The sequence below is a fragment of the Aethalodelphis obliquidens genome, unplaced genomic scaffold (genome assembly GCF_003676395.1).
Source record: "Aethalodelphis obliquidens isolate GAN/ISIS:26980383/991018 unplaced genomic scaffold, ASM367639v1 scaffold55, whole genome shotgun sequence".
NCBI lineage: Eukaryota > Metazoa > Chordata > Mammalia > Artiodactyla > Delphinidae > Aethalodelphis > Aethalodelphis obliquidens.
This window is the reverse complement of record NW_020837999.1, coordinates 7,623,946-7,650,418: the sequence shown is the minus strand read 5'-3', so window position 1 is coordinate 7,650,418 and position 26,473 is coordinate 7,623,946. Positions and strand designations below refer to the sequence as shown.

Genomic DNA, 26,473 nt, shown 5'->3' with positions numbered 1-26,473 from the left:
TAGTTTTTAGCACTTTTTCTGTTTTTTTTTTTAATTGGTTTTCTTCTTCAAGGACTCCTGTTATCTTATATATTGGTACTTCCTTGCCTCTTCTCCATGCTATCACTTTCTTTTGAACACTAGACCCAGGAAGACAAGCTGGAATCCACATCTGTCATTGGACACCACCAACTTTAAGGACACTGGTAATCTGCAGGAGAAATTAGATCCCTTTACCACAGAGCTGCACAAGTATATGGTCCAGGACTTGGAGAAGCCGAGGAAGGAGATCTGGAAGGAGGTAGATAAGCTGTGAGTTCGGGTGTTGCCTCACAGTAACATGGTGACCTGGCAGATCAGCACCAATGGGTGTCAGTTGCCACAATGTCTCCAACCTCTCAAGTATAAAAACGGCTGCTCCTTCATTTCCACCTTCTAAATTACATGCAAACTTCTCCCTGTACAGGGAAAAGAATCCTAGGAATTATACTTCAACCTTAGCTAACTTGTACTAATATGAACCCACCACAGTTCACCCCTGTCAACATAGTATCTTTTAATCATACTTAACTTCCAAATAAAGACAATAGCAAAATGATGCTTCTACCAATGATACAGCTATCCCTTGTGCAACCAAAAACATGTTAACTCTCTCCCACAAATAAGATACAAAGTTCACTTATCCATCTTTGGATGATGTTCTATTCCTCTTCCAGCTGAGTCACACTAAGATGTAAAGTTAACACCATGAACACATGTTATAGTAGATGTGACAGAGGAACGGGAAAGTGGAAGGAAGACAGTGGTTAATATGTGCATAAATATGGTCATATCAAAATAAGGAAAAATACTCATAACTATTATAGTTCTCATTTCCAAAGTTGGTCACATGATCATAGATGTGACTAATTTTTTAACTTCCTTTTTCCACCATTCACTCCCACCTCATTGGCCCCTGCTAACATGTTTTGCTTCAAACAGCTGGTTTCTTCAAATTTTCAGATCTTGAGTTAAATGGCATCTTCTCAACAAGGTCTCTCCCCAATTTAAAGTAAATAACCCCACTATTTTTTTTTTCTCATAGCACTCTCATCTTCTCTTCGTTTTTTGTTTGTTGGTTCTTATTTTTTCATGACTCTCAAAACAACAGTAGTTTTAATGAATGAGGAAATGAATTCCTCACCACTAAATCTACCACTCACATCCTACCAATCAACAGGTCCTATTAGTTTTTTGTTCCTGATATCTTTCAGATCCATTCCTTTCTTTATAGTCATCAACACTCAGTTTCTTACTGATATCCTGATATCTCATCTGGTATCTAGCTTCTCCTCACTCCAGTTAATACTATGCACTACCCTCAATACTTCGTGGAAAGAAATGATTCTGTGTTTGTCTTTATATTTTGAGTACCTAGCATAGTAGGCACACAGTAACACAAAGTAGGAATTCAATAATTATCTGTGGATGAATGGATAAAATGTCATCAATCATATAAGGAATGCTATACAAGCAATCTACTAACTCTGTCTCTGGTCTCCTTATCTTATGAATTCAACACTCTAAAAATGAAAATTCAGAGACAAAATTATTTTGAACTTTCAAATATCTGCTCTTCCAAAAAAACTATGTATTTGACCTCCAATAAAATGTTTTAACTGTAAATGAGAATTTTTATTACTCACCTAAAAATAGTGTGTTTGCATCAATTTTTAAGAGATTAAAATAGTATTAACATGATTAAGGGAATAGAAATAGTTTTAATGAAAAATATACAAATAATGTGGTACATTATATCAATGTTTTTATTGCTCGATAATATTCTATAATGCATCTGGGTAATGCATGTGTGCTAGGAGAGGGATGGACAATAGACATAACAGCAGCAAGTATTGGGGGTTTGAGAGTAAAAGATCAATAATAATGGCTCATTTTCATTTCTCATGAGGAAAAAAGGTATCACTAAGTGCCAAGTACAATGCCTGGCATATAGTAGGAGTAGAATATATTTATGTTGACTGTCTGACTATTGCTTATTTATAATAGTGAATGAGATTTTTATAAATTAAAAGGTTCAAGTTGTCTTAAGGAATTGTCATAGGATTATAGAATGTTAACTCTTAAAATGGATTATACAGGGAGGATACAGATTGTAATATCTTAAAAATCACTAAGATGATATATGTCCTTACTAATAAATAGTACATCCTAAATAAAAGTAAAGAGCTGGGCTGAAATGACCTTTAGAAATTATTTCCTGCTTATATTTCTACAACATAGATTGCTTTTTTGGTTACTGTTCTGTTAACCTCAGACCTCAAAAACCAAAGGTCAAGACTGAATAAATCAGGAGGAAAATAAAGGTCTTTTATATCCATTAGCAATAAAGAGAATGTATATGAATATAAAAGTATTTTCTCAACCTTGGCATGACTCCAAGGAAATCCAAATGCTAAAAGTCTGTTTCAGCTCCCAGCATTCCTCTGCTCCCTCCCACAGACAGACCATAGGAAGATGAACAAACTCAATGAGTTCCATTAAACAAAATGCTGGTCAAGGCCCATGTTTAACCACACCCCATGTACAGTGGCTCCAGAGTTCTGAAGGGCTGTAGCAGAATGATAGAATACCCTGGAAGCTCAACATTCTCTTCCTAAGGCAACTCCCTGCTTGCTTCTGGATTGAATGCTACCCTAGTTGTCCCCCAGGCATCAGTCAGAACTAAAGGACCTTACATCCCATGCCCTCAAGATTGGCATGAACCATCTGACCAGTTTTTATTGGGGAGAGTGGTAATGGTAAAGCATTAATAGGCTTCATATGTCAGCTCTCCTAAGTAATATTTACATTTAAATTTTAACAATATCCTTCCATGTCTTGATCCCATGGATTATGGATTGAATGAGTGGCTATAAGAGCCACCATGACTAATTACTAGGGATGTTCTTGGGGAAGTCCCAGGCTACCCACATACTCTGTGAGGAAGGCTATTGCAGGGGAAAAGTATAGATAGATAGATGATAGATAGATAGATAGATAGATAGATGATAGATAGGTGATAGATAAGATAGATGATGATGATGATAGATAGATAGATGGGTGATAGATAGATGATAGATAGGTGATAGATTAGATGATAATGATGATAGATAGATAGACAGATGATAGGCAATTCCAAAGCACTGCCAAAAACTAAATTTTAGAAACAGGATATATTTAAGTCACAAACAAATAAATGTGCACAGTGGTTGAAATCTTCAGGGATTATTCTTTAGTGCTCACAACATCTCTCAGGTTGATATCTGAAAATACTACTTTCTAAAAAATATATAATTAGGGCTTCCCTGGTGGCGCAGTGGTTGAGAGTCCGCCTGCCAATGCAGGGGACACGGGTTCGTGCCCCGGTCTGGGAAGATCCCACATGCCGTGGAGTGGCTGGGCCCGTGAGCCATGGCTGCTGAGCCTGCGTGTCCGGAGCCTGTGCTCCGCAACAGGAGAGGCCACGGCAGTGAGAGGCCCGCATACCGCAAAAAAAAAAAAATATATATATATATATATATATATATATAAAAAATTAATATTTTAAAAACCACCCACTGTGGTATTCATTAAACATTAATTCTGAATTTAGTAAGAAGTTCTCTGTATACCTTTTGCCAAAAGTATTAAAAACTTTTATGACATTTCCTTTTCTTATTTTCTTCTAGTAGAAGAATTGAAAGCTTTTGTTCAACTGACAGAGAACAGTACTCCTATGAATTGGGTCAAAATGAAAAGTGATATTGACAAGAACTTAGGCTGTGCCCCCAAATCATGATAAATTCTCTCTATTCAAAAACTTGATTGTCTCCCTTTGCAGGATATGATCTAAAATTCTTAGCTATGTCTTTAATGCCTCCAATATTTTATCCTCAAACTACTCATTAATCCTTACCTCCAACCGTGACCAAACACAGATTTCTGTCCTGGAAAACAGAATATGCTCAAATAAAGGAATGAGAGAATGAGTGTCATAACCACAATGGAAGTTCCTTGTCCCCAGAAAACACCATGAGAATTTCCACCTCTAGGCATTTGCACACACTGTTCTCCCCCTGCTATGTTCTCCTTTCCTCTTCTCCAATCTAAATTCTGCAAGGCTCTTCCATTTGCTTTAGTGATTTCCCCATCACTAAACCAGATAAATTCCATTATTCACTTGGTACTCACTTTCTGCCTTGTGGAGTGACTTCTGTAAATTAATAATTATTGAGTAATATTCCATTGTATATATGTGCCACATCTTCTTTACCCATTCATCTGTTGATGGACACTCAGGTTGCTTCCATGTCCTGGCTATTGTAAATAGAGCTGCAATGAACATTGTGGTACATGACACTTTTGGAATTATGGTTTTCTCAGGGTATATGCCCAGTAGTGGGATTGCTGGGTCATATGGTAGTTCTATTTTTAGTTTTTTAAGGAACCTCCGTACTGTTCTTCATAGTGGCTGTATCAATTTACATTCCCACTAACAGTGCAAGAGGGTTCCCTTTTCTCCACACCTTCTCCAGCATTTATTGTTCGTAGATTTTCTGATGATGGCCATTCTGACTGGTGTGAGGCGATACCTCATTGTAGTTTTGATTTGCATTTCTCTAATGATTAATGATGTTGAGCATTCTTTCATGTGTCTGTTGACAGTCTGTATATCTTCTTTGGAGGAATGTCTATTTAGGTCTTCTGCCCACTTTTGGATTGGGTTGTTTGTTTTTCTGATATTGAGCTGCATGAGCAGCTTGTAAATTTTGGAGATTAATCCTTTGTCAGTTGCTTCATTTGCAAATATTTTCTCCCATTCTGAGGGTTGTCTTTTCATCTTGTTTATGGTTTCCTTTGCTGTGCAAAAGCTTTTAAGTTTCACTAGGTTCCATTTGTTTTTGTTTTTATTTCCATTTCTCTAGGAGGTGGGTCAAAAAGGATCTTGCTGTGATTTATGTCATAGAGTGTTCTGCCTATGTTTTCCTCTAAGAGTTTGATAGTATCTGGCCTTACATTTAGGTCTTTAATCCATTTTGAGTTTATTTTTGTGTATGGTGTTGTCTGTCATACAGAGTGAAGTAAGTCAGAAAGAGAAAAATAAATACCGTATGCTAACACATATTTATGGAATCTAAAAAAAAAATGGTCATGAAGAACCTAGGGGCAGGATGGGAATAAAGACTCAGACCTACTAGAGAATGGACTTGAGGACATGGGGAGGGGGAAGGGTAAACTGGGACAAAGTGAGAGAATGGCATGGACATATATACACTACCAAATGTAAAATAGATAGCTCGTGGGAAGCAGCTGCATAGCACAGGGAGATCAGCTCGGTGCTTCGTGACCACCTAGAGGGGTGGGATAGGGAAGGTGGGAGGGAGGGAGACGCAAGAGGGAAGAGATATGGGGATATATGTATATGTATAGCTGATTCACTTTGTTATAAAGCAGAAACTAACACACCATTGTAAAGCAATTATACTCCAATAAAGATGTTTAAAAAAATACAAAAAAAGATAAAGAAACCAAAAATAAAAATAATAATTATTGAGTATTGAGACCAACTATGTTCCAGGCAATATGTTAGGTACTCTTATGCTCACAATAACCCAGAAGGTATGTGTTAATATCCCCTCTTTACAGATAAAGAAAGTAAGATTCAGAGAGGTTTAAAAAAAAGAAAAATTTGTCAAGGTCACCGAGCTAGAGAATGACAGAGTCAGGATATAAAACGAGGTTCCAAACATCATGAGCTTTTCACCATAGCACTCTGCTTCATTTTGTCCATTCATCTCATTCATTTATTGAACTAGAGTGTATCATTTTCTTAATCCAATGAGAACTCACTGAGGCATGTAGGCCTGGTGAGAGGTTATCTCTATAGTCTAAAGAAGAGTTAATGAGGAGAAGCCATAGCCCACAGGCTCATGGGTGGGGACTGGGAAAAGGAGGAAAACAGGATGACACTGGGGCTTCTGGCTTCAGCAATGATTATGATGTCTTTAAACAACATCATGAATCAGGAGGAGGGGCAGGCTTGGTGAGGGGGGAGGACATACTTTTGTGAGCATCCTGAGTAAAGTGCCCATTACTTCCACATGGAGTTTCCCAGAGGCAGGGTAGCAGTGGTTAAAAGCATGGTTTTTGGTGTCAACTATCCCTGGTCTTGATTCTGAGCTCCAACACTTATAAGCTGCATGTCTTTGGGCAAATTGCTTTACCCCTTAGAACTTCCGTTTTTCATACATAAAACAGGAATAATAATATCTACCGCAAAGAGCTGTTAGGAAGATAGAATTAAACAATTCATATAAAATGGCTAATATGATGTCTGGCCTATTAGTACTCAATGAATGGCATTTATTACTAATTATACAGATGATTACAGTAAGTTTGACTCTGGAGTGCAAGACATCTGAGCTGGAGAATGATTTTAGATATCAGTATATGAGCAGAGGTTGAAGTCATAAGAATCAATGAAATTGGCAAGTGTACGGAACAGAGATCACAACTCAAATGCCCCATGGCCAGGCAGTGAGTGAGTGAAGTGAGCTGGTATAGGCACATTTGCACATTGTATGAAATGGGGGGAACTCTGGAGAAATGGAGAGTGCATAGTCCCTCTAAAGACGGAGGCTGCTACCCTGCTTGAGATGATTCCTGTCATGTCAAAACTGGGCCCAGCATCACCAGATCTCCTGTTTTGTATCGTTTTGTCAAAAGAAGCCAAAAATTCCCCAATGTTTAAGTGTTAGCAACTAAATTCAAACTTAAAAAGCAAATTGAACACACACATAAGCCAGACTGTGGCTTCTTGGATGCCAGACTGTGACCCCCATTGCAGAGAAAGAGGGCTGAGGATGGAGCTCTATAGAGCGTTATTGTAAAAATGATGGGTAGAGAAGGAGGAGGGGTAAAGGAGATGGAGACAGGCAGCGAACAGAGAGGGAAAGAGTGGACCAGAAAGGGGTGAGTTCAGAAAAGTCAGGGAAGAGGAGCATTCAGGAAGGAGTTAACACCATCACAGGTGGCACAGGGATCACTGTGGCCAGTTTGTGCACACAAACTCATTAAGTGTTAGGACCTCTACTTAAAACTGCAGATGTAATTACTACTAAGGAGAGGGGACATAATACTCAAAGAGACCATCCCACAGTTAAGAGACAAGACAAGAAGTCCCAAGGGAAAGGACAACAGTACATAGTAGAATTCTATTTGTATCAGTCTCTTGAACCATGAAGAGCAGCCCTGCGGACTTCCAGTGAATGTCTTTTCAAAAGCAAAGGTGGACTTTGGCAGCTCAAGCATCCCTTGGACACAACTGGGATGGCTGGAATTGGAGGCAGATAGGAAACCAGAAAGTTTACCCTGTCCTCCCCTCATCAGGGAACTAGCTGATCAGAACACGGAAAGGAAGAGAAGGATAAATAAAAACTCTCAACACTCTAACCAGTAGTGAATTCTGAGATCTTTTATTTGTTTCCCTGTAAATATCAATATTATTATTAGCTATATTATTAATGTTAATATTAATACTCTCTGAGAGCCAGGAGAGCACTAAATAAAAAACTATGGTTTAAAATAGGGGACCTGCCTGGTATGCTTAAGAACTAATCACAATTTGAATCAAGACTGGAATCCCTTAAGCCATTCCCTAAACAGTCACTAAGTCACTAAGTAACAATTGGCAACTGCCCTCAAAGGAATCACCAAAAAGGCTGAGGAAAAATGTTAGTTTGTAGGAGAAAAAAAAAAACTCCATACAGTAAAAGAGAAGATTATACATATTGACTCACAGTAACCAGTACATAGGTATTTACTACGTACATTCACAGTTAGCATTATGAGCATAAGATTCTAAAATGGTCATTCAACAAGGGAGGAAAAAAGCAGGATCCAAAAATGGGGAATTAGTTGTCCAAGGTCCCTTGCTAGTTAGTGACTGAGTCAAAATTAGAATTCTAATCTCCTGACTTTTCATTTCCACAAAACTCCACTGTTTTCGGAGAAAGGTTAATTATCCCTTTGAAGGAATGATTTACATAGGACACACATACTTTGACGGGTGGCAGCTGGGGGAGTGAGTCTAGTGGATGGCAGAAATGTCCCTGTGTGGCTGGAGGAGGCCAGCATGGGAAGAGCAGGCCATGTGTACCCACAGGGAGTGGGTGCCTGTGAGGAGGGGCCGTAACACCAAAGACAACCAACCCACAAAACAAGCTTTGGCTTGGAATGTGTAGTCCAGAAGAAATATCGTCAGAAATTCCAAACTTAAAAAAAATAAACATACATTTTCTTAAATATTATCTATATTCATAAACATTTACTTAGAATAAGTAATACTGAATAACTTTGACTTTGAGAACATAGTCAATAACAAAGAAGTACACATGCGCACACACACGTTTAAATCCTCTGAGTAGTCAAGACGGGTCTCATAGAATATCTTGCTCAGAACAATTCACGTAGGGGAGTTCCCTGGTGGTCCAGTGGTTAGGACTTGGCACTTTCACTGCCCTGGGCCAGGAACTAAGATCCCGCAAGCCGGCTTGGGGAAGGGTGGGGGGCCAATTCATGTAAAGCATTTAGCCTAACGCTTGGTCTACAGCAGGCCCTCCATAGATGTTTACCTAGGATTATAACAATTATGTGAGTACCTGGGCAGCCACTCAGAGTTTGGTTACTCTTACCTTATGCACAGTTTCTTTTATTTAGCTTCTTTTTATTCAGAATTTTGATTTAGCTTCTGCCTATAACAGATTAAAACTGAGTGGTGGGAATATAGTTGGAGACAGACAGGCACTTAATTGGAGATGGAAAATAATTGTATCAAACAGACAAGAAAAAAATCCAAATGTAATTGAGACCATTTAGTGTAGGGCCAAACTGCCTTCCACCTTTCTGGAGACCCTGAAGATATCACTGCAGCACACCACAGTACAACTACTATGATGACCCAGAATCATCCAGAAATATTCTATGATATGTCACACACTCTATTTAAAACTGCAGGGAAACACTTGCTACCATTCTAAAAAGTTTTTATAAAAAAATTCAAATTTGTAAAAGTTTTGACACAGAAAACTTACAAATCATCTGGAAATTAAGAAAAATCACATTTGTCCACAATGCCATAAGCCAGATACATTAAGTGGGATATTTAAACTAAACATTAGGTGATCTTATTCTCTTGAAAGCCTTGGTATTGGCTGATTATTGGTCCTTCTAGCCTCAACTATCAATGTGAGATCATATGTGATATTATGGTGTTTCTAGACAGAGATCATTATTTTTCATAAGATGTAATGGCGTCTCAATGTTTTTTTGACATAAAGTTGCAATTGATCATAGAATTGCTTCATTTTTTTTTTTTTTTTGAGACAAGGTGGTCCATGAGTACAAGGTGTGGGGCTGAGTATGTAGCTCAGCATAAGCAGGAGGATGGGCATGTGCTACTTCGCCTCTCTGTGGCAAAGAATGGGATTTCCTTCCCAGACAGTTTTAATTCCCACTGACTGTTACCCTGAGAGGTCCAGTTTCACAGCTCTCCTGAGTGATAAAGATAACCCTCACAATAAATTATCTCACTCTCCCAGTTTAGAAAAATTTCTCTCAGTTTTCCTTAAGTCACTGATTACATTTTTCACAGCATCACATCCCTGAGATGGTTCTTTGAAGGGAAATTTCTATCAAGAACATTTGGAGGCTGGGAAAGCAAAATGGAGGAAAAAGAAAGAAAAAAGCACAGAGTATTCCTTAGCCAGCTATCTTCATCAAGTCCTGACAGCTGTTCACAAGTTGCTTTTCCTTTTGAACTCCGCCACATGAGAGAGGTATTTAGGCAATATGCAAACTTCAACCAATTTCATCTTGAAGAGGCACCTTTGGCTGCCAGGGGTCAATCCACCACCTTTGGCAGATTCATAAACCCTCTCCTTGGTCTTCTTCATTTTGACAGTACCAGATGTCAAATATCCAGCACATGGTAGTCAAGTGTCTTTTTCAATAATGAAAGTGTATTACAATAATTTCCTGATCAATAGAAACAACATCCTGAGGAAGAGGCACCTATTTTTCTCACTCTCTTGGAGGTGCCAACAGGCTTGAGGCAATCCTGAGGGATGAGGGCTAGGTGATTTAGAAGATATAAGGATAAATACATAAAGTTAATTGGTACATAAAATAAAGATTTAAATATCCCTGAGTGGGGAAGGGAGTGATCTTCTGGTCACATCTCAAGTGGCCATATATGAGGGCTGAGCTGGGATAACTCCTCCACTCCCAAGGAAGAATCTGTGTCCTGTCCACCCCCAGTTTGGCATTCATGTTGGTGCCTGGCTTAGATGCAGCCATCAGGTCCTCAGTAGACACAGAATCCACCAGGATTTTGATGAATGAGAATCAATTCCCCACCATTCACCTGAATGTCTTCGCAGGAGGCACTGTGAGTGGTCACATTCAGGTAGACTTTGTCCTTGAAAGCCAGACTGGCTACTGTGACAGAGTCAACAGATGTGACCTTGCTCAGGGAGAAGAGGGGTTCTCGACCCTTCCGGTACTGAAGCCTGAGGCTGAGCTCCTGAGAGAAGTAGCCCTTCAGGGAGATGAGATAAAACCCATCACAGTTGATGATGATTGAGTTGTTTTGCACCTTCATGGTTCCATCCTTGTTTGGGGATGTGATGATGAAACCATTCTCATTTTCACACTCTAAGGAGGGTAGGGTAAAAAAAAAAAAGATTCCTTAGCTCAGCGTTGGGCAACAGCCTTCCAATATGTCTAGAAACACATGAAGAGAAAGAGATAGGGAGAGATTTTGAGAAGAATGAAAGGAAGAAAATACTGTTTTTTCTCCATGAGGGTTGGAATCTGCTTTCCCTGTGGAATAGATGAGGCAAAGCTAATACTAGTAGCCAAGAGGGTTACAGATGGGGCTGGGGTTCAAGAGCAGAGAGAATATAGCAGCTGGCAGTTATCACAACATACCTGTGGCAGGAAATGGAGCCTCAAGATTTCCCTGATTTTTCAAAACCAGGAGGGATTGGCAATTCGGTGCTTCCTTTCTTGCTCAATGAATAGACTAGGGCAAAGGGTGGTGGAAGTGCCCCTTGCCTGGGTCCTGCACACCCCCTCCATGCAAAGCAATTGCTTTTAACTCTTCTCTGTCCTCTCTCCACTTGATGATGAAATGAAAATTTTTCACATGCCCTGGGCACTAGACCTACCAACAGCATGTGTTACTGGCCTTTGCCAACAGTCATTTAAGCTTAGTAATGCTGTGATACTAAGTAAAGCTTAGTAATGTCCGTGGGCTCAGATTCTGCTCATTAAGATGCAGGTAGAAGAGCTCAAGAATATGACCTACTTCTCCCTTCTACCTTTTTATTGCAAGTTTTTCCTGGAAGCTGCCTTGGGAGTAGTGGTTGCCACAGGAGAAAGAAAAGGAAGAGTAGGAGGACACAGAATGATGGATTTCGTAGCTTTGTGTGGGGCCATTTCAAGTGCAAATCAAAAAACCAAATTTCTTTTATTTCTACGGTAGCCTCAATATCATCCTGGATGGTCAAGCAACCACATCTCAAACTCCCCACTCTGCCCCATGTCCCTCAGAGATAGGAAAGAATAGGTACTTTACTGAAATGTGCACTGCTGGGCACATTTCAGTAATTCTTGCTTTGTATCAAGTCCATGGGAAATACTTTGAATTGAAAGTAAGGATTACTTATTAGAAGGCAAGATATACTTTCCTTTAGCTCAGGAGGACTTAACAAATGAATATCCATACAGAAACTACTGGTGGTTGTTCAAGTATTAATCATGGATCCAAATACTGCTGTCCAGGTAAAGTATCACCTTGACTTCAAGTCCCCCAACTCTCATTAAGGTAAAATCCCGTCCTATAATAGAATTACTGGGGAATGACAAGTCTTACAGTCAGACAAACTTGTAAGAAGTAAAGCCTTAGTTTTCTTACCTAAAAAATGAGAATAATTCCTACTCAAAGGGTTCCTGGGAAGATTAAGTGAGGAATATGAAGTAATACAGTGACAAGCACATATTTGGTAACTAATTACTCCCCTTTTCTTCTTTATACACCTTCTTTGTCCCTAATGAAAACAATATGCAGCCTCCATCAATTTCAGGATTTAAATGTTTCCCTAAGAAAAGAGAGAGATCTTGCGTTCTGGGAGAAATTAAGAGGCTGGAGAGAAGATTCTTTTAAAAATATGAATCAATTAAACTTTTGACAATACTTACTGGTAAACTGTACTCTGATACTTTGGATTGGAGGGTATTGAGATGGCACCTAAAGGAGGAAAAAGTATATATTTTTAAGAAAAAAATGAACAAATGGAATTCATATCCTGTGAAGCAGAAATGCAGTAGCCTGTAAAGGGAATGACTTGATAAGAGATTTGTTTTTTTCTATGTAGATTAGACCCAGCCTTCCTGCCTGCCCCCCTTGCCTTTCTATAACATCTCTTAAGGTAAGTTAGGAGTCTTCTTCTCTTTCGAGCAAGCATCTAAGTAGGATCTGTCCTCATTTGCCAAACTCTTCCTTGGTATATTGTTTTCGCTCACTAATCCCCAATTTCCCATTCTGGATGACAGAGCACTTAACAGTCATCTTCTTAAGAAACCCATTCAGTCATAGAGATACTTCATGGACAAGGCTGTGACCAATCAATCCTTCATGGCCACAGACTCCCAGAATGCACTGGGAGTGAATTCTGAAAGCTTCCTGACTGCTCGCTTTTTCACTGGAAAACAGGAGTAAGTGTCCTATTTTCAGGGCATACAGGCAATAAAAACTGTTCTAATCCTTCAGAGATGAGTAGATCTGCGTGTTGCATTTTTTAATGTTGGGTCTTTCCCTACTCTTTTACCATGTGAAAAATCTAACCTGAACCAAGTGAGTACTCAAAAGCAGGAAAGAAGTAAAACAATGAAGAAAGGAAAGCTAATAAATAAAACGTCTGTGGAAATTTGGTGGTTAAAAGAATGAAGAAGTTCAATATGGAGCAAACTCCAAAATATTAATACATTAAGTGAAAAAAGCAAAAGCAAAGGGCAGAATCATGTATAAAGTACATTACCATTTGTGTCAAAAAATAATGATAATGTTTGTGTGGGCACTGAATTTATCTGACAGAATATAATGTTGCCTCTGGGGAAAGGAACTGGAAGCCTGAGGACAGGAGTGGGAGGGACCCTTACTTTCCATGGTTTACTTTTTTATATTTTATAAATTTTGTATTACCTACTAAAAAAGGAAATAGAATACAACAACAACAATAAAAACCCACCACCTACTGCACCTGCCAAGGACAAGAGCTCCTCCCACCAGGCTATTTTTGGCAAGATGTCCTGATCAAAGGTGTGGGGAGGAATTTGTTTTCATACTCTGGGGTGCGGAATCCCTGCTTCCCTGGAATCCCTGCTTCCCACTTTCCTGGCACACTCATAGCAGCAGTCAAACAGATTCCACTGGGGCCTGCCCATGCAGATGAAGAATCTCCTACTTCCCTTGTACATAAAATCAAAAGCCTCACCAAACTTAAACCAACAGGCAGTGTAGGAAGAAGGAGAGCCTTTCTGAGCCCTGCCAGTGCCTGGGCCCCTGGAGCGATATTAGTCAGCAGTGAGCAGGTGGAGAGGTGTTGACCTGGGAAGACTTGACAGTCCTCAGCTCTCTCCCCTCTGCGGACTGTTTGTGAGGCTGGATTGGTATCCTTCATGCTTAAAGCAATGTTCTGGAAGAAGGCCTCTCAAAAAGCATATTACCCAATCACGATCACCATAATCCCCTGGGTAAATGAATACCTCCACTGCTCTCTGGGCAGGTTGGTCCCAGCCTGAATGGCCACCTTGTTAAAGTCAGAAGCAGCCTGCGCAGTTGCACAAAGAGTCCAGGGCTCAGCATGTAGCAACCTGGTCCTAACGCCAGCCAGGCAAGTATGGTGTCATCTTAGGAAAGTTTTATAATTTCTCTAGACATCAGTTTTCTCATCTTTAAAAATTCCTCCAAGATCACAGACATCCCTTTCAGCACTAACTGTTCATGATTTAAATTTTAAAAGTTGCAACTCTAAGTCAATTTTAATAAAAGAGAAAAATAGGAAGCTTCCTCACCCCAAATTTGCATAAAGCTCTCTGACTTAAAAGTTCTCGTGGTTTGATTATTTGACTGACTTTGCAAAATCTCCAAAAGGTTCCTGCAAATAAAAGAAATTTCCTAGTGTTCTAAAATACAGTGATGACTAAGTAGGGGCAGTAATGACCAAGAGGACATTCTGAGACCAAGATGCTGAGAGGCAGCAAGGAAAGCACACGTGACTTCCTCTTTCAGGTAGATGCAAATACAACTCCAGATTCGGGCTTCCTTTCCTTCTCCTGAAGGTCACCCAGTATTAGAAATTTGTATATTTTCTTCCTAGCATCAACACCACCAAGCCTAGGCAATGTTGGGAAATAAGACGGTGTTTCCTCTTGCTCCATGCCCTTCTACGACTTTTCCCTTCATCCTCCATAGCTGATCGCCTCATTCTGACTACCCCACTGCCCAGAAATACCCTCACAGTGCCCAATTCAAGGCCTTCCATCACCTGGCGCCAACCTCCTTGTCAAGCATCACTGCTACACATATCCTTTCTGTGTCTTATGCTGGAGCCAACCATTTCCTCTAAGCTCTTTGCCCTTGAATAGAGCCTGGTAGGACAAAACAGAGGGCATAGGCTTGGGAGTCAGATTCACGTCAAATTGTGACTTCTCTAGTTTTGTGAATTTGGAAATGTTGTATACCATTGCTGAGCTTTAGCTTTCCTGTCTGTGAAAATAAGGCATAATATTATTATTGGAATGTTCCAGGAGATGACTGTAAAGCTTAAATAAGTTAACATATGTGAAAGTACCGAGGAGTTTGCCTGGCACATGGTAAGCATTTGAAAAATACTTGCTTCCTTTTTTCTCTCCACCAAGAATGGCCCTCCATCTATGTCGACCCATCAAAACATCACCACCTTCAAAGCCTAAATCAAATCCCTGATTTTTGGTCTCCCATAGCGAGTACTTAAAAACCACTCTATTCACATGGATGTTTATAATAGCTTTGTTTATTATTGCTAAAACTTGCCAAGCAAAAGCAATCAAGATATCCTTCAGTAGGCTGAATGGATAAATAAACTGTGATACATCCAGACAATGGAATATTGTTCAGTGCTAAAAGGAAATGAGCTTTTCAAGCCATGGAAAGACATGGTGGCACCTTAAATGCATATTACCAAATGAAAGAAGACAATCTGAAAAGACTATATACTGTATGATTCCAATTATGTGACATTCTGAAAAAGGCAAACTATAGACACAGTTAAAGATCAGCAATTGCCAGGGGTGAGGGAGGAGGGAGAGATGAATAGGTGAAGTGCAGAAGATTTTGAGTACTGACACTATTCTGCATGATACTCTAATGGTGGGTACGTGTTATTGTTCATTTGTTAAAAATCCATAAAATGTACAATACCAAGAGTGAACCCTGATGTAAAAAAATTTTTTAAATCACTCTATTGACTTTCATTCTACCACCATTGGATACACGTCTCATCTCCTCTACAAGACTACTTAGCTGTGTGCTCTTGGGAAAATGGCATTACCTTGCTGATTTTTAGTTTCTTCATCTGTAAAATGGAAATAGTAAAATCTATATCCCAGAATGCTGTTGTGAAGATTGAATGAGATAATGTATCTAAATTTTCAGTACCTGACCCGGAACATTGTAAGGAGTTGATAAATGTCAGCTATTATTCTTGGATGCCCATGAGAGATAAGATCCATGCCATGTTCTTAATTTAGTCTATATAACACTATTTTAGCTTTATATATGACTACAGAATGAAGGAATTAATAAAATGAAAAACGAAGTCCAACGAAATTCCTAAAATAACCCTCTGGCTCTCTGTAGCCCAGAGAAACAATACAAAAGAATCCTGGCTTCATAAGAAAGGTTACCAGAAAACAATCAGAAAATATTAATTTTACCCACATGCACAAACATGGTCTTTTTCATATCAAGAAAATCAAAATCCTCATACCTTCTCCAGATACTAAAAGAAAATATCAAAGGTCCCAGAGGGCTTTCATGTAAGGACAAGCTATACAATAAGGCTTCTTCAATATGCAAAGTCTGAAGAGCCAGTACCATCCTCAAAGGGGAACGGAAACTCCTATAAGTCTACACACCAGAATCAAAGCACAGTCCTGAAGTTTGAATGAGATGGTTTCAGAAGCATGAGTATAAAAGAAGTCATCTTCTAACTGAACATTGTACTTTACAGATGAAGAAACTGAGGCCTACAGAAGTAAAGGGATTCAACTCCTGTCCTCCAATGAAAGTACAACTTTCATTATACCAAAACACAGTTTTCTTTCTCCCCATGCAAATTTAAAGTGTGGAGAAATTTCTTTGAAGACTTTATTAATATTCCATTCCTTGTGTCCACTTCGGTGCCAAGGTGGAGGAAAGAAGAAGTTGCCACACACAGCAGATCGGCAGGGTGGTGGTCTCACGATGACCTCATCATGAAAGTGCATAGGGAGAGCCAAAAGTTCAGGCTTCCCTCCTGGGTTTGAGGGCTGTCATAAGCAGAGCCAAGAAAACAGAGTACTCAGTAGGCAGCTGATATATGGGCTATTTGACCAATTGACTGAATAATGCACATGTCCTGTCTAGGAGCAGCTGATGATATGAAAAAAGGTCAGCTGTCCCACTGTTCTCAAACTCTAATGTACATTTGATTCACCTGGAAAATTTGTAAAAATGTGTAGATGTCTATTCATAAAGATTCTGATTCAAAAGGTGTAGGTGGACTCAGTAATCTGCATTTTTACAAGCACCCAAGGTTCAGGATTTGAGAATTACCACACTCAACTGTGAACTCCTGAAGGCCCAAATCCAGAAAATGTATCTTCGACCATGCCCTTGGCAAAAAGCATGCCTGTCCCAAAGCTGGTGCTCAAAGGATGTTTGCTCTACTGTAAGCACTATTCAATAGTTGATTGAATAGTTATATGATTGCCATGTTATTGCTGATTTGAAACAGCATCAACAATTATTGAGTATCTGTTATATGGCAGGCATTACATTCAACTCTAAGAACACAAAGGGAAAGAAGACACAATCCTTATTTTTGACAAACTTGTATGTCAACTGGGGAAACAGCTCCTCTACAAGAAAACCTTTGGTAAGCATCAACAGGCAATGTATGCCACAAGGTTCCAGAGAACAGAAAAATCATTGCAGGCTTTGGCCACTCAAGAAGGAAAGACATGGTCTTAGGCCTTGAAAGCGAAAGATGACCTAGATAATCCAAAGGCATTATATGGAAGAAAGGTCTAGCAATGAGACCATTCTTGGTATAGTCAAGAAAAACAATAAAAACTTATTGAGAACTTATAACATGCCATGCACTGCATTACTCTTTCTCAATTTCATTACCTTTTTTGCTATCCAAAATAACACTGTTAAGTAGAAATAGTAATTACCCATGTTTTACAGATAGAAAAATGAGAATCAGTGCTGTTAAGAACTTGCTCAGGAAGAAACAGGTATTAACTTGAGTTTGATTGAACCCCAAGTTCATGGTAACATCCTTTCTCTTTATCCTACTCTATTTTAGGGTAAAAAACCCCTAAGAAAGCATTTGAGGGTTCAAAATTAATTTGAATTATTTTAATTGTCAATACAGAATAAGATTAAAACATTAGGTTTTAGATAGTTGTCGAAATATTCAGATATATCTCAAAATATCTAGACATTCTCCAGGAAAGAGCTCCTCAGTCAATCCTACAAGGTTGTGTAGTATAGGTTGGCAAAGCCATTAGCTGGGCTCTGATTAGATGCAATTGTCCTGATAAGGGGCAGCAGGACAAGTACAAAGTAGGCAGCAAGCAGGCGATGCAAAGAAGAGTCAGAATTATGTCCTTTCCTGGCCTCTCTCAGCACCTGGAGCACTGAACTGTCTGAGAACACAGATGGAAAATGTCTGATATCTAGCATTTACCCAGCAGCCTGCACCATGTTCCCAAAAAGGTGATGCTTGCTTCATGGGCTCATCTTTGGAATGTGTGAGTTTCTAATTCTGACTCACTGGGATGTGGCATGAGGCTGCCAACCTTATACTCATGCGGCATTTGTCCTGGAGGGGGATGTATCTGTGGCAGGAGGGAATGATACTCATCAAATATGAAACCAGGAAGTGGGCTCTGCATTCACTATGTGGGCCTTGCCCTTCCTCACTTGATATCAGTCAAGATCCTGGGTGGGAGTGGGATGGGATGTGAATCAGTGGAGGATGGCGGGGAAACAGATCTGTGATGGGAACTCTGTGGTTCACCCTGCAACCTCCACTGGGATGTGAATGTCTCCTCCCCCAACACTGGGCTTCATGTCAATCAGAGGAGACCTGAGAGATCATGAAAGCACAGCCTCACAAGCTCTCAGGGTGTGTCTCAATGAGCCTCTGAAGAGGAAGATGGAATTTTCTATATTTACCCATTACAGTGGGCTGGGAAGGTAGACTCTCACCCTGGTGGACTTAGTGTGTACTCAGCGGAAACTCCCTTACAAAGGCAAGGGCCCACACTTCGGATCAGCGAAGTTCAGAACCCCACTCAGAGAAAGGAATAGGAAGAATGGGCAAAAACTGATTCTTTGGCCAAAGAGTCTTCCATAATCAGAAAACTTTATCCCCAAAGTTACATTTCTTAAGAGATGAAGATGTGTGACTTTGAAAATCTTGCTGAATAAAGAGTCTACTGAGATTTAATGAATACAAAGAAAAGCCATTTTAACTGTCATTCAAGACTCTCTCTTTCTCTATTCCCACTCTTCACCATGGCTGCCAGCACCTTTTTGCTGTAATCTCTCTCTTAACTTTTATTCTCCTCGCTACTACACAGGCCCTGTGATATCCTAATATAGCCTCCTTTCTCTAACCACTTCCACTTTTCTTGTCAAATTTACTTAGTAATGGCAAGTCTCTACTAACTGACCCTCTGCCCTCTATCTCAGAGAACAGGAACTGTGGTTTCACTGTCTCAAATGCTTAGCAAATTAGCAGATTCCTAAGAGGAATTATCAGGTATTCAGATAAACAACCAAATGAACCAAAAGCATCCATGTGGCATGAACATACCTTCAAAATTTTGTGATTTGCAAAATTTTGCAACCAATTCTTTATATCCTCAGGGGGAAGATTTTCTTATATCTGGGTTTCCCTTTCCACATTTACTGGGGAAATCCTTAAAGTACACTGACAAAGGGGTCTGCCAAAACATTTCTAAGAATTCCTTTCCTGTCAGACAGAGAAAGACAAATACTGTATGATATCAGTTATATGTGGAATCTAAAAAATACAACAAACTAGTGACTATGACAAAAGAGAAACAGACTCACAGATTCAGAGAACAATCTACTGGTTACCAGTGGGGGAGAGGGAAGGGGGGTTTGAAAGGTACAAACTACTATGTATAAAATACGGATATATTGTACAATACAGGGAATATAGCCAACATTATATAACTATAAATGGAATATAATCTTTAAAAATTGTGAATCACTATGTTGTACACCTGAAACTTATATAATCTTGTACATTATATTACTTGTATAATCTTGTAATAAATTAAAAAAAAATAAATTGAAAAAAGAAATAACTCCTTTCCCCGCCTTGGTGATCTCCAGCAAAACACCCTAGTCTCTAAGCAAATGGAAGGGTTGGTTTACAAGGTACCCACTGCATTATCATAAATCTTACAATGCCTTAAAAATAATGGCATTTATAAATAAACCTTTGCTGAGCTAAGGTGGAACTTAGCCCTTTAGACTATGCCCTGACCTTGGCTAGTGGCTGCATAATCACATAATATCTGACACTGGCTTGAGCCAACACCATATGTGATTGCTCAAGGTTTTATACATTGCCCCATTCATCCTTAAGTACAAAGCGGGTAGCAGAATTATTAAAATCAATATCTTTCTACTTGAAGTCACTCATTCCCCATCTCATTTGCTATATAAAAAAGGAGGCACTATTGCCTTGGAAAGGCAACCTAGTAGAATGGACAAGGCATTGGGCTGGGAAAAGGAACACTGAGGTATGGTCTTAGGCCAGAACAAGTCCTTTCACTTTCTCAGTTTCTAATATCCTTATTTTTATGTCCATCCTCAGTTAAGATGGTGGAATAAGCACTGTGGAATGAGGACTGTCTAAGGACTTTTCCATACCAGAGATTAGGCAAATCACAACATTCAAAAGAGAAATCCCAAATTATTGGTAGATAAGAAGACCTTTTGAATAGAAGACCTTTTCAACACAATAAACCCCTCAGCTGTAACAAAAGCAAGTTTTTTCCCCCAAGTGGCTCCCTGTGACGGTTAATGAACAATCAAGAATATCTTTTGTGTTGTTTATGCAATGAAGCTCTTAGCCTCATTTGCATGAGGCTAAATAATCCTCAACCTATATTCTGGTATGAACTAAGATTGGTGACTGGTAAAAATCATAACCGGGGCTTCCCTGCTGGCGCAGTGGTTGAGAGTCCGTCCGCCTGCCGATCCAGGGGACACGGGTTCGTGCCCTGGTCTGGGAAGATCCCACATGCCGCGGAGCGGCTAGGCCTGTGAGCCATGGCCGTTGAGCCTGCGCGTCCGGAGCCTGTGCTCTGCAACGGGAGAGGCCACAACAGTGAGAGGCCCGTGTATCGCAAAAAAAAAAAAAAAAAAAACATAACCGAACAGCAGTGGAATGATGATGGTGGTGGTAACGATAATGACAATGACATTTTAAACTAAAGCCTTCCTGTTAAATAATGGAAGAGAAACGAAGCACCTAATGCAAAAAATAAAGTATGCTCACTTTATAATCCCAATTGAGTAACTAGATATTGAAGCTAGGTAGATAGCCCTCTGTGAAACTTCTTACTGAAGAGCTGTACCCTACTTGGTTATCCAGTGCTTATCACGCACTATGTTATTGCTTGACCATCTTCTTTCTCCACTAGATTGCAAACTCTGAGAGGGCAAGGAAGACCAAGTCTTGCTTACCATTGCTTCCTCAATGTCTGACAGGTAACTTATTTTCCATAGATAAGTAAATAAATAAGTAAATTAATAAATGGTTGGTAGTGAGTTGAATAGTGTCCCTCCAAATTTATTTCCACTTAGAATCTCAGTATGTGACTTGATTAGGAAATAGGGTCTTTGCAGATGTAATTAGTTAACATGAGGTTAACTAGATTAGGGTGGGTCCTAAGTCTAATATGTGTGTCCTTAAAAGAAGAGGAGAGGACACACAGATTCGCACAGAGAAGATGGTCATGTGAACTTGGAGGCAGAGCTTGGGGTGATGCAACTACAAGCCAAGAACACTAAGGATTGCTGGGAGTCACCAGAAGCTAGAAAGAGGCAAAGAAGGATCCTGAAGGATCCTTCCCTACAGCCTTCAGAGGGAGCATGGTCCTGCTGACACTTTGATTTTGAATATCTATCCTCCAAAACTGTGAAAGATTAAATTTCTTTTAAGGTACCCAATTTGTGGTACCTTAAAAGGCAGCCCTAGGAAACTAATACATGGTTGAAAAGATATTTGCATATAGTGTGAAATCACACTTACAACATTAAAATAATTCTTTGAATCAGTCTGATAGAACTAGAAAGGCCCAGGGAGATTATATAGTCTAATCTCCTTATTGTTTTTTAAAAAAGTACAGCTCGGAGTGAATAAATGACTGAGCTAGTGCCCAAATCCAAGTTCCCTTGCTCTTCTATGAATATATCACACATGGCAATGATTTGCTTCATCAGAATAACCTATGCTGTATTATGCGCTTGTTAAAGCTTCATTTGTTGTGTTATCTCTATTTGTGGAAGTAGATTTAGATCCCTATTTTAAAAGAATCTTGCTTCCCTTTATGCCAGGTTATAAATCTTTCCCCCAATTTTTCTTCAAAAGCAGTTAATGTCAGAAAAGGAAACAAATTTTAAAACAGCCAGCCAAAATTCTTACAGCTTAGAGCCATGGCGTCTTGGCCAAGTGTAACGGAAAGAAACAGGACTAGAATTTAAACCTGGCCCTAATTTATAATCAGACCTTCCTATATTAACCTAGACAAGTCTCTATGCCTCAAATTTCCTCATTGTAAAAGTGCACACAAATATCTGTCTATCTTCCTCCGAGGTCATAGTGAAGAAGTGAGGACAAAAGTAGGGAAAAGATCACAAAACCAGAGATGGTTATTGCAAGTAGCACCAGGAGTGATGCCCCTCAACCTCCCGCAAAAAGAGCTTTGAGTTCCCAGTCTTCATCAAACCACATACAGGGCCAGATTAAGATCTTTATGGGCCTTGGAAGTTAAAAACGTTAAGCACCCAACACACAGGTAACTCAAAATATATTTTACATTACTGAGCAGTAAAACGTGTTTTACAACTTCTTTTAAAACCCAGCAAAGTTTTTATAATTTCCCTTGATGACTATTTTGATGCTTGTTTATAATTTTTTGTAATGTTAATTGTCATTTTCATCCTGATCTTTGCTTGACAGTTTCACTGGTTCTCTAGGGTTGTGCTGTGGCGACCTACAGGGCAGCCCAGCCTGAGGGTACATCATTTACACTCACTGGACACCCCCACAGCTCCCCACCTATATAACATTTTGGGAGTGTCGCTTTCTATCCGTAAGCCCTTCTTCAATTAGTATTGGAAGAATTAAAGTTTGGGTCTATTTGCCCATCTTTCTGTCCAAGTATGTTCTTAAATAGCATTTTCAATGTTATCAAAGCTCGACAAATTTATACAAATTAATAACACATCAAACTTGCATTTCAGAATGAAAGGTTTGCTGAAAAGAAAGTAATGCATAATTATGCCCATCTTAGCTCCAACGTTTCTAATATTTTGAACCAGACCACTCTTCTAAATATAATTTTCTGCCCTATTTGGCAACCAAGTCATTGTAGAATTGCATGAACTACATCAACGTAAAGGGAGATGGAATCAGCCTGGGCCATGTGTTCTAAGTGTGCCATTTTAGATCTCTGAACCACTTTCAGACACTAACTTGATAATATTTTATACCCTCATAAATTCTCCCCTTCATTTTTCCTTTGTTCATTAATACAGCCATGAGGTCTTAATTAGACATCTATATTCAAAACTGCTAGAATTATACCAAGGGGGTTTTTTTTAGCCTTAAAAATTACAGTAGGAAAGTCAAAGTCCATGAAGTTAAGGTTAACTTTACCTATAATATGCTCTCTGAGATTTGAGTTATGGAGGGTTCGTGTGTGTGTGTGTGTGTGTGTGCACGCATGTGCGCGCTATAAGGCAAACATTTTAGTGGTGGTATGCTTATGGAAGCATGTTCATGAATAATAATAATAATCTCAACATTTACAAAGCTCTGTAACACATTTGTTCCTCACAATAACCAAATTCCAATTTTTGAAAATGATTAAATTGACACTCGGGATTTTGGGGACTTTACCCAGAGTCACAAAGCTAAAAGACTGGACTGAACCAGAATATTCTAGTTCCTAATCCAGTGTTCTCTCTCCTACACCTCAATGACTCCCCTAAAATCTTGAGAAGATATGTTGTATTTTTGTATGAGGAAGTGTTTTAATGCCTTCATTTGGCTACAAACAAAATGCACAAGCCACAGGATGCTGGGGAATCCAATTTCATCCTAATACTACCACATATGCCATATATTTTATCTGTGACTGTGAGAAATAACCCTTCTACTTTGTTATTCAGTTGTATCTTTTCACTCCCTAAATAGGAATAACAACATTGTACATGGCTCCTCCAACCTAAGTGATTCCAGAAGATTAATGTTCATGAGCCATGAATGGAGAATCCCTGAAGTGGGTGGGAAGCTGTGGGTTCTCTGAAAGTGAAGGGCACAGAAGTAATTTCCATTAAAAGAAACAGAATTGTAAGGGCAGGGTGGTCAGCCCCTAGGCAAGGCTAGGTCTACTCAGGGCTAGTAGCTAGGAGTTGAGGTCAGAGAAAAGGAATAGGGCCGATTATACTCCAAGGTCTATACCAAGAGCCCTTCTGCTTGCTTCCCATCTCTCCTCTGAGTGTGTATATTTGTTTCTATTCATGTGTACATATGTGACATTTTCCAGCATGATTCCTGTCCAAGCTATCCTGTCCTATTTTGAGTACTTGGGTCAGAACCCATATCTAAATTTTTCTTGTAGAAAATATCATCACTGTGTAAATAGTGAACAATATTAGGCCCTCTTGATATTGTTCATCCTCTTACACATGGATGAGCGCTTGGCTTCCTGAGAAAAGTGTTCTTAACTCCTCAGGAAATAAGAGTGGGTTCTCTTTAAAAGATATCCAAGAACTGTTAGTTTTACTGTGGTGCCCCCTAGTGCTATGTGAGATTAGACTCACTTTCTGTATTTGTCAATATGTAGACCACATAAGAGAAGCGAAATTTGGAGAAGTGACAAATTGGGTAATTTTTCCTGTATTTTCTTTTGCATAGAATGGAATGAAGTGTGTTCCCTTAGCATGAGTCACAAGACCCTTTGTGTCCTGCCCTCACCTAGATTTTCAGCTTCCTCTTCCTCCACTTTCCCCAATGAACTCTCAACTCCAACCATTCTGAACAACTTGCTCTTTTACCTAGAAAGCCTTCTGCCCCTACTCACCCACCATCATTCCTCTTATCTATTTAAAGAATTTCCACCTTTCTTCTAATATCAGTGAAGCATTACCTCCTCCTCCGGCCTTTACCCTCCCTGAGTTTCTGTTTTCCTGTCCATAAGTGGACTATGTCTAATGTCTGCTCAAAAATCCAACAATTCTATACATTTTCAGTACCTCCTTTAAGAGCCTCAAAATACTTAGTGACAAATCAGTTCAATACTTCAGATGTTTCTTTTTAGCTCCCATAAAATTTCTTATAAAATGCAAATTCAATTACATTGAAAATTATTTCCATGTCTATCATAAAAAATTTCTTTAAAAACTTGTTAAATTACATGGGGACACATTTAATTTGAGCTAATGAGACAAGATTTTTTAATCAAAAATGCCTCTTTTTCTTCCTAAAGGATACAAAGTTCAAGTTATAGTCCGAAACTCCATCAAGAAACTGAATTCTAATTCTGGCCATCACTGATACAGAATTGGTCAGCTCACTTTCCAAATGCCTTCACTTCTGTCTTTCTCAGGAGTAAAAGTGATAAGAATGTAAACCTTTAACTGTGGGTGGGATGTGCTGAAGAATTATCACTAAAAGCACATCTTTAAAGTACTCTCATAAAGATCATACAAATCTTGGAAGAGCCCAGCTTCAATAGCTCTGAGACACATGGGTATAATTTGCAAAAGCTTCTCACCTTATAGATCAGCTTTCTTCTGCCACTGTTCCCAGGTGAAGTTATGGGGAAGCCTGGAAGCCTGATACTTTAAATGGCAGTCCCAATAAACATCCAAACAGCATGTATTGATTTTTGTGACTCAATTTTATAACTTGTATCATGGATATTCTTCTACAGCATCCACTTCTTTCCCTTTTCTAAATAAGGTATTTTGCTAATCTAGAATAAGTTACTTAGATAGGTACATGGTATATAAATAAATACAGATTACAAATATATGCAAATTTGATTTCCCTCAGTCCCTTCTTAAGAACCAGGGTATCCAGAAGCTTAGACACAAAAATCTGTTTACTTAAATTGGTATTTCTCAGATCCTCATACCCATTTTATGACTATATATATATAAACTACATACCCACAGGATATTGACCTGGAAGAGATATTTCTTGATCATTTGATCCAACTGCCTCATGTTTCAGATGAGAAAATCGGGACTCAAAGAGGGATGTGTATTATATAAGGAGTGGGTAAGGTCCATCTTTTTTTCTGACATTCAAAAACAAAAACTTCTGCTTTTCACATAATAAAACTTAACCAAGTGGTGAGAAAACAAAGGTTACTAAATAAACTTGATTGAAGGGAAGGTTGACTGCCAAATGGAGTTTAACAGTTTCATATGTATTTTTTTTTACAGAGTCATCCATATAGGAAAATTTTTTATGAAGTTTAAAATTAAATCTAAGAAATAAGAAAAAAAAGTCATGATTATTCTCCAAATATCTTTCTCCTACAATGAAAGAGATCCAATTTAACTAGGCAAATGATGAGCATTTCAGCTTTATTTCACCCCCTATACATATCACTCTAATATTATGTCTTATAAAAGTAGAGATTTGATTGGTATCACCACCTACCCCATCCTTCAACCAAAATTCCCAACAATCTTATCTATGAATTTAGAAAAGCTATCAGTCTATGTCCCTTCTTCAGCAGTTACTTTACACCCTTCTCTCTCAATCAATCAATCTCTCTCTCTCTCTCTCTCTCTCTCTCTCTCTCTCTCTCTCTCTCT

The 26,473-nt window shown here is 39.1% G+C and overlaps 1 protein-coding gene across 1 annotated transcript in view; it reads right to left on the bottom strand.

The window, feature by feature from the left end:
• Positions 1-7,766: 7,766 nt before the first annotated feature.
• TNFSF4 (TNF superfamily member 4) overlaps positions 7,767-26,473 on the bottom strand; it is a 42,080-nt gene continuing 23,373 nt past the window's right edge. The window contains exons 3-4 of the mRNA XM_027086298.1: positions 12,259-12,307; positions 7,767-10,710 (exon numbers count right to left, since the gene is read on the bottom strand). Of these exons, the coding sequence (XP_026942099.1) occupies positions 10,361-10,710; positions 12,259-12,307 (399 nt within the window). The 3' untranslated portion in view covers positions 7,767-10,360. The remainder of the gene's footprint in view (positions 10,711-12,258; positions 12,308-26,473) is intronic.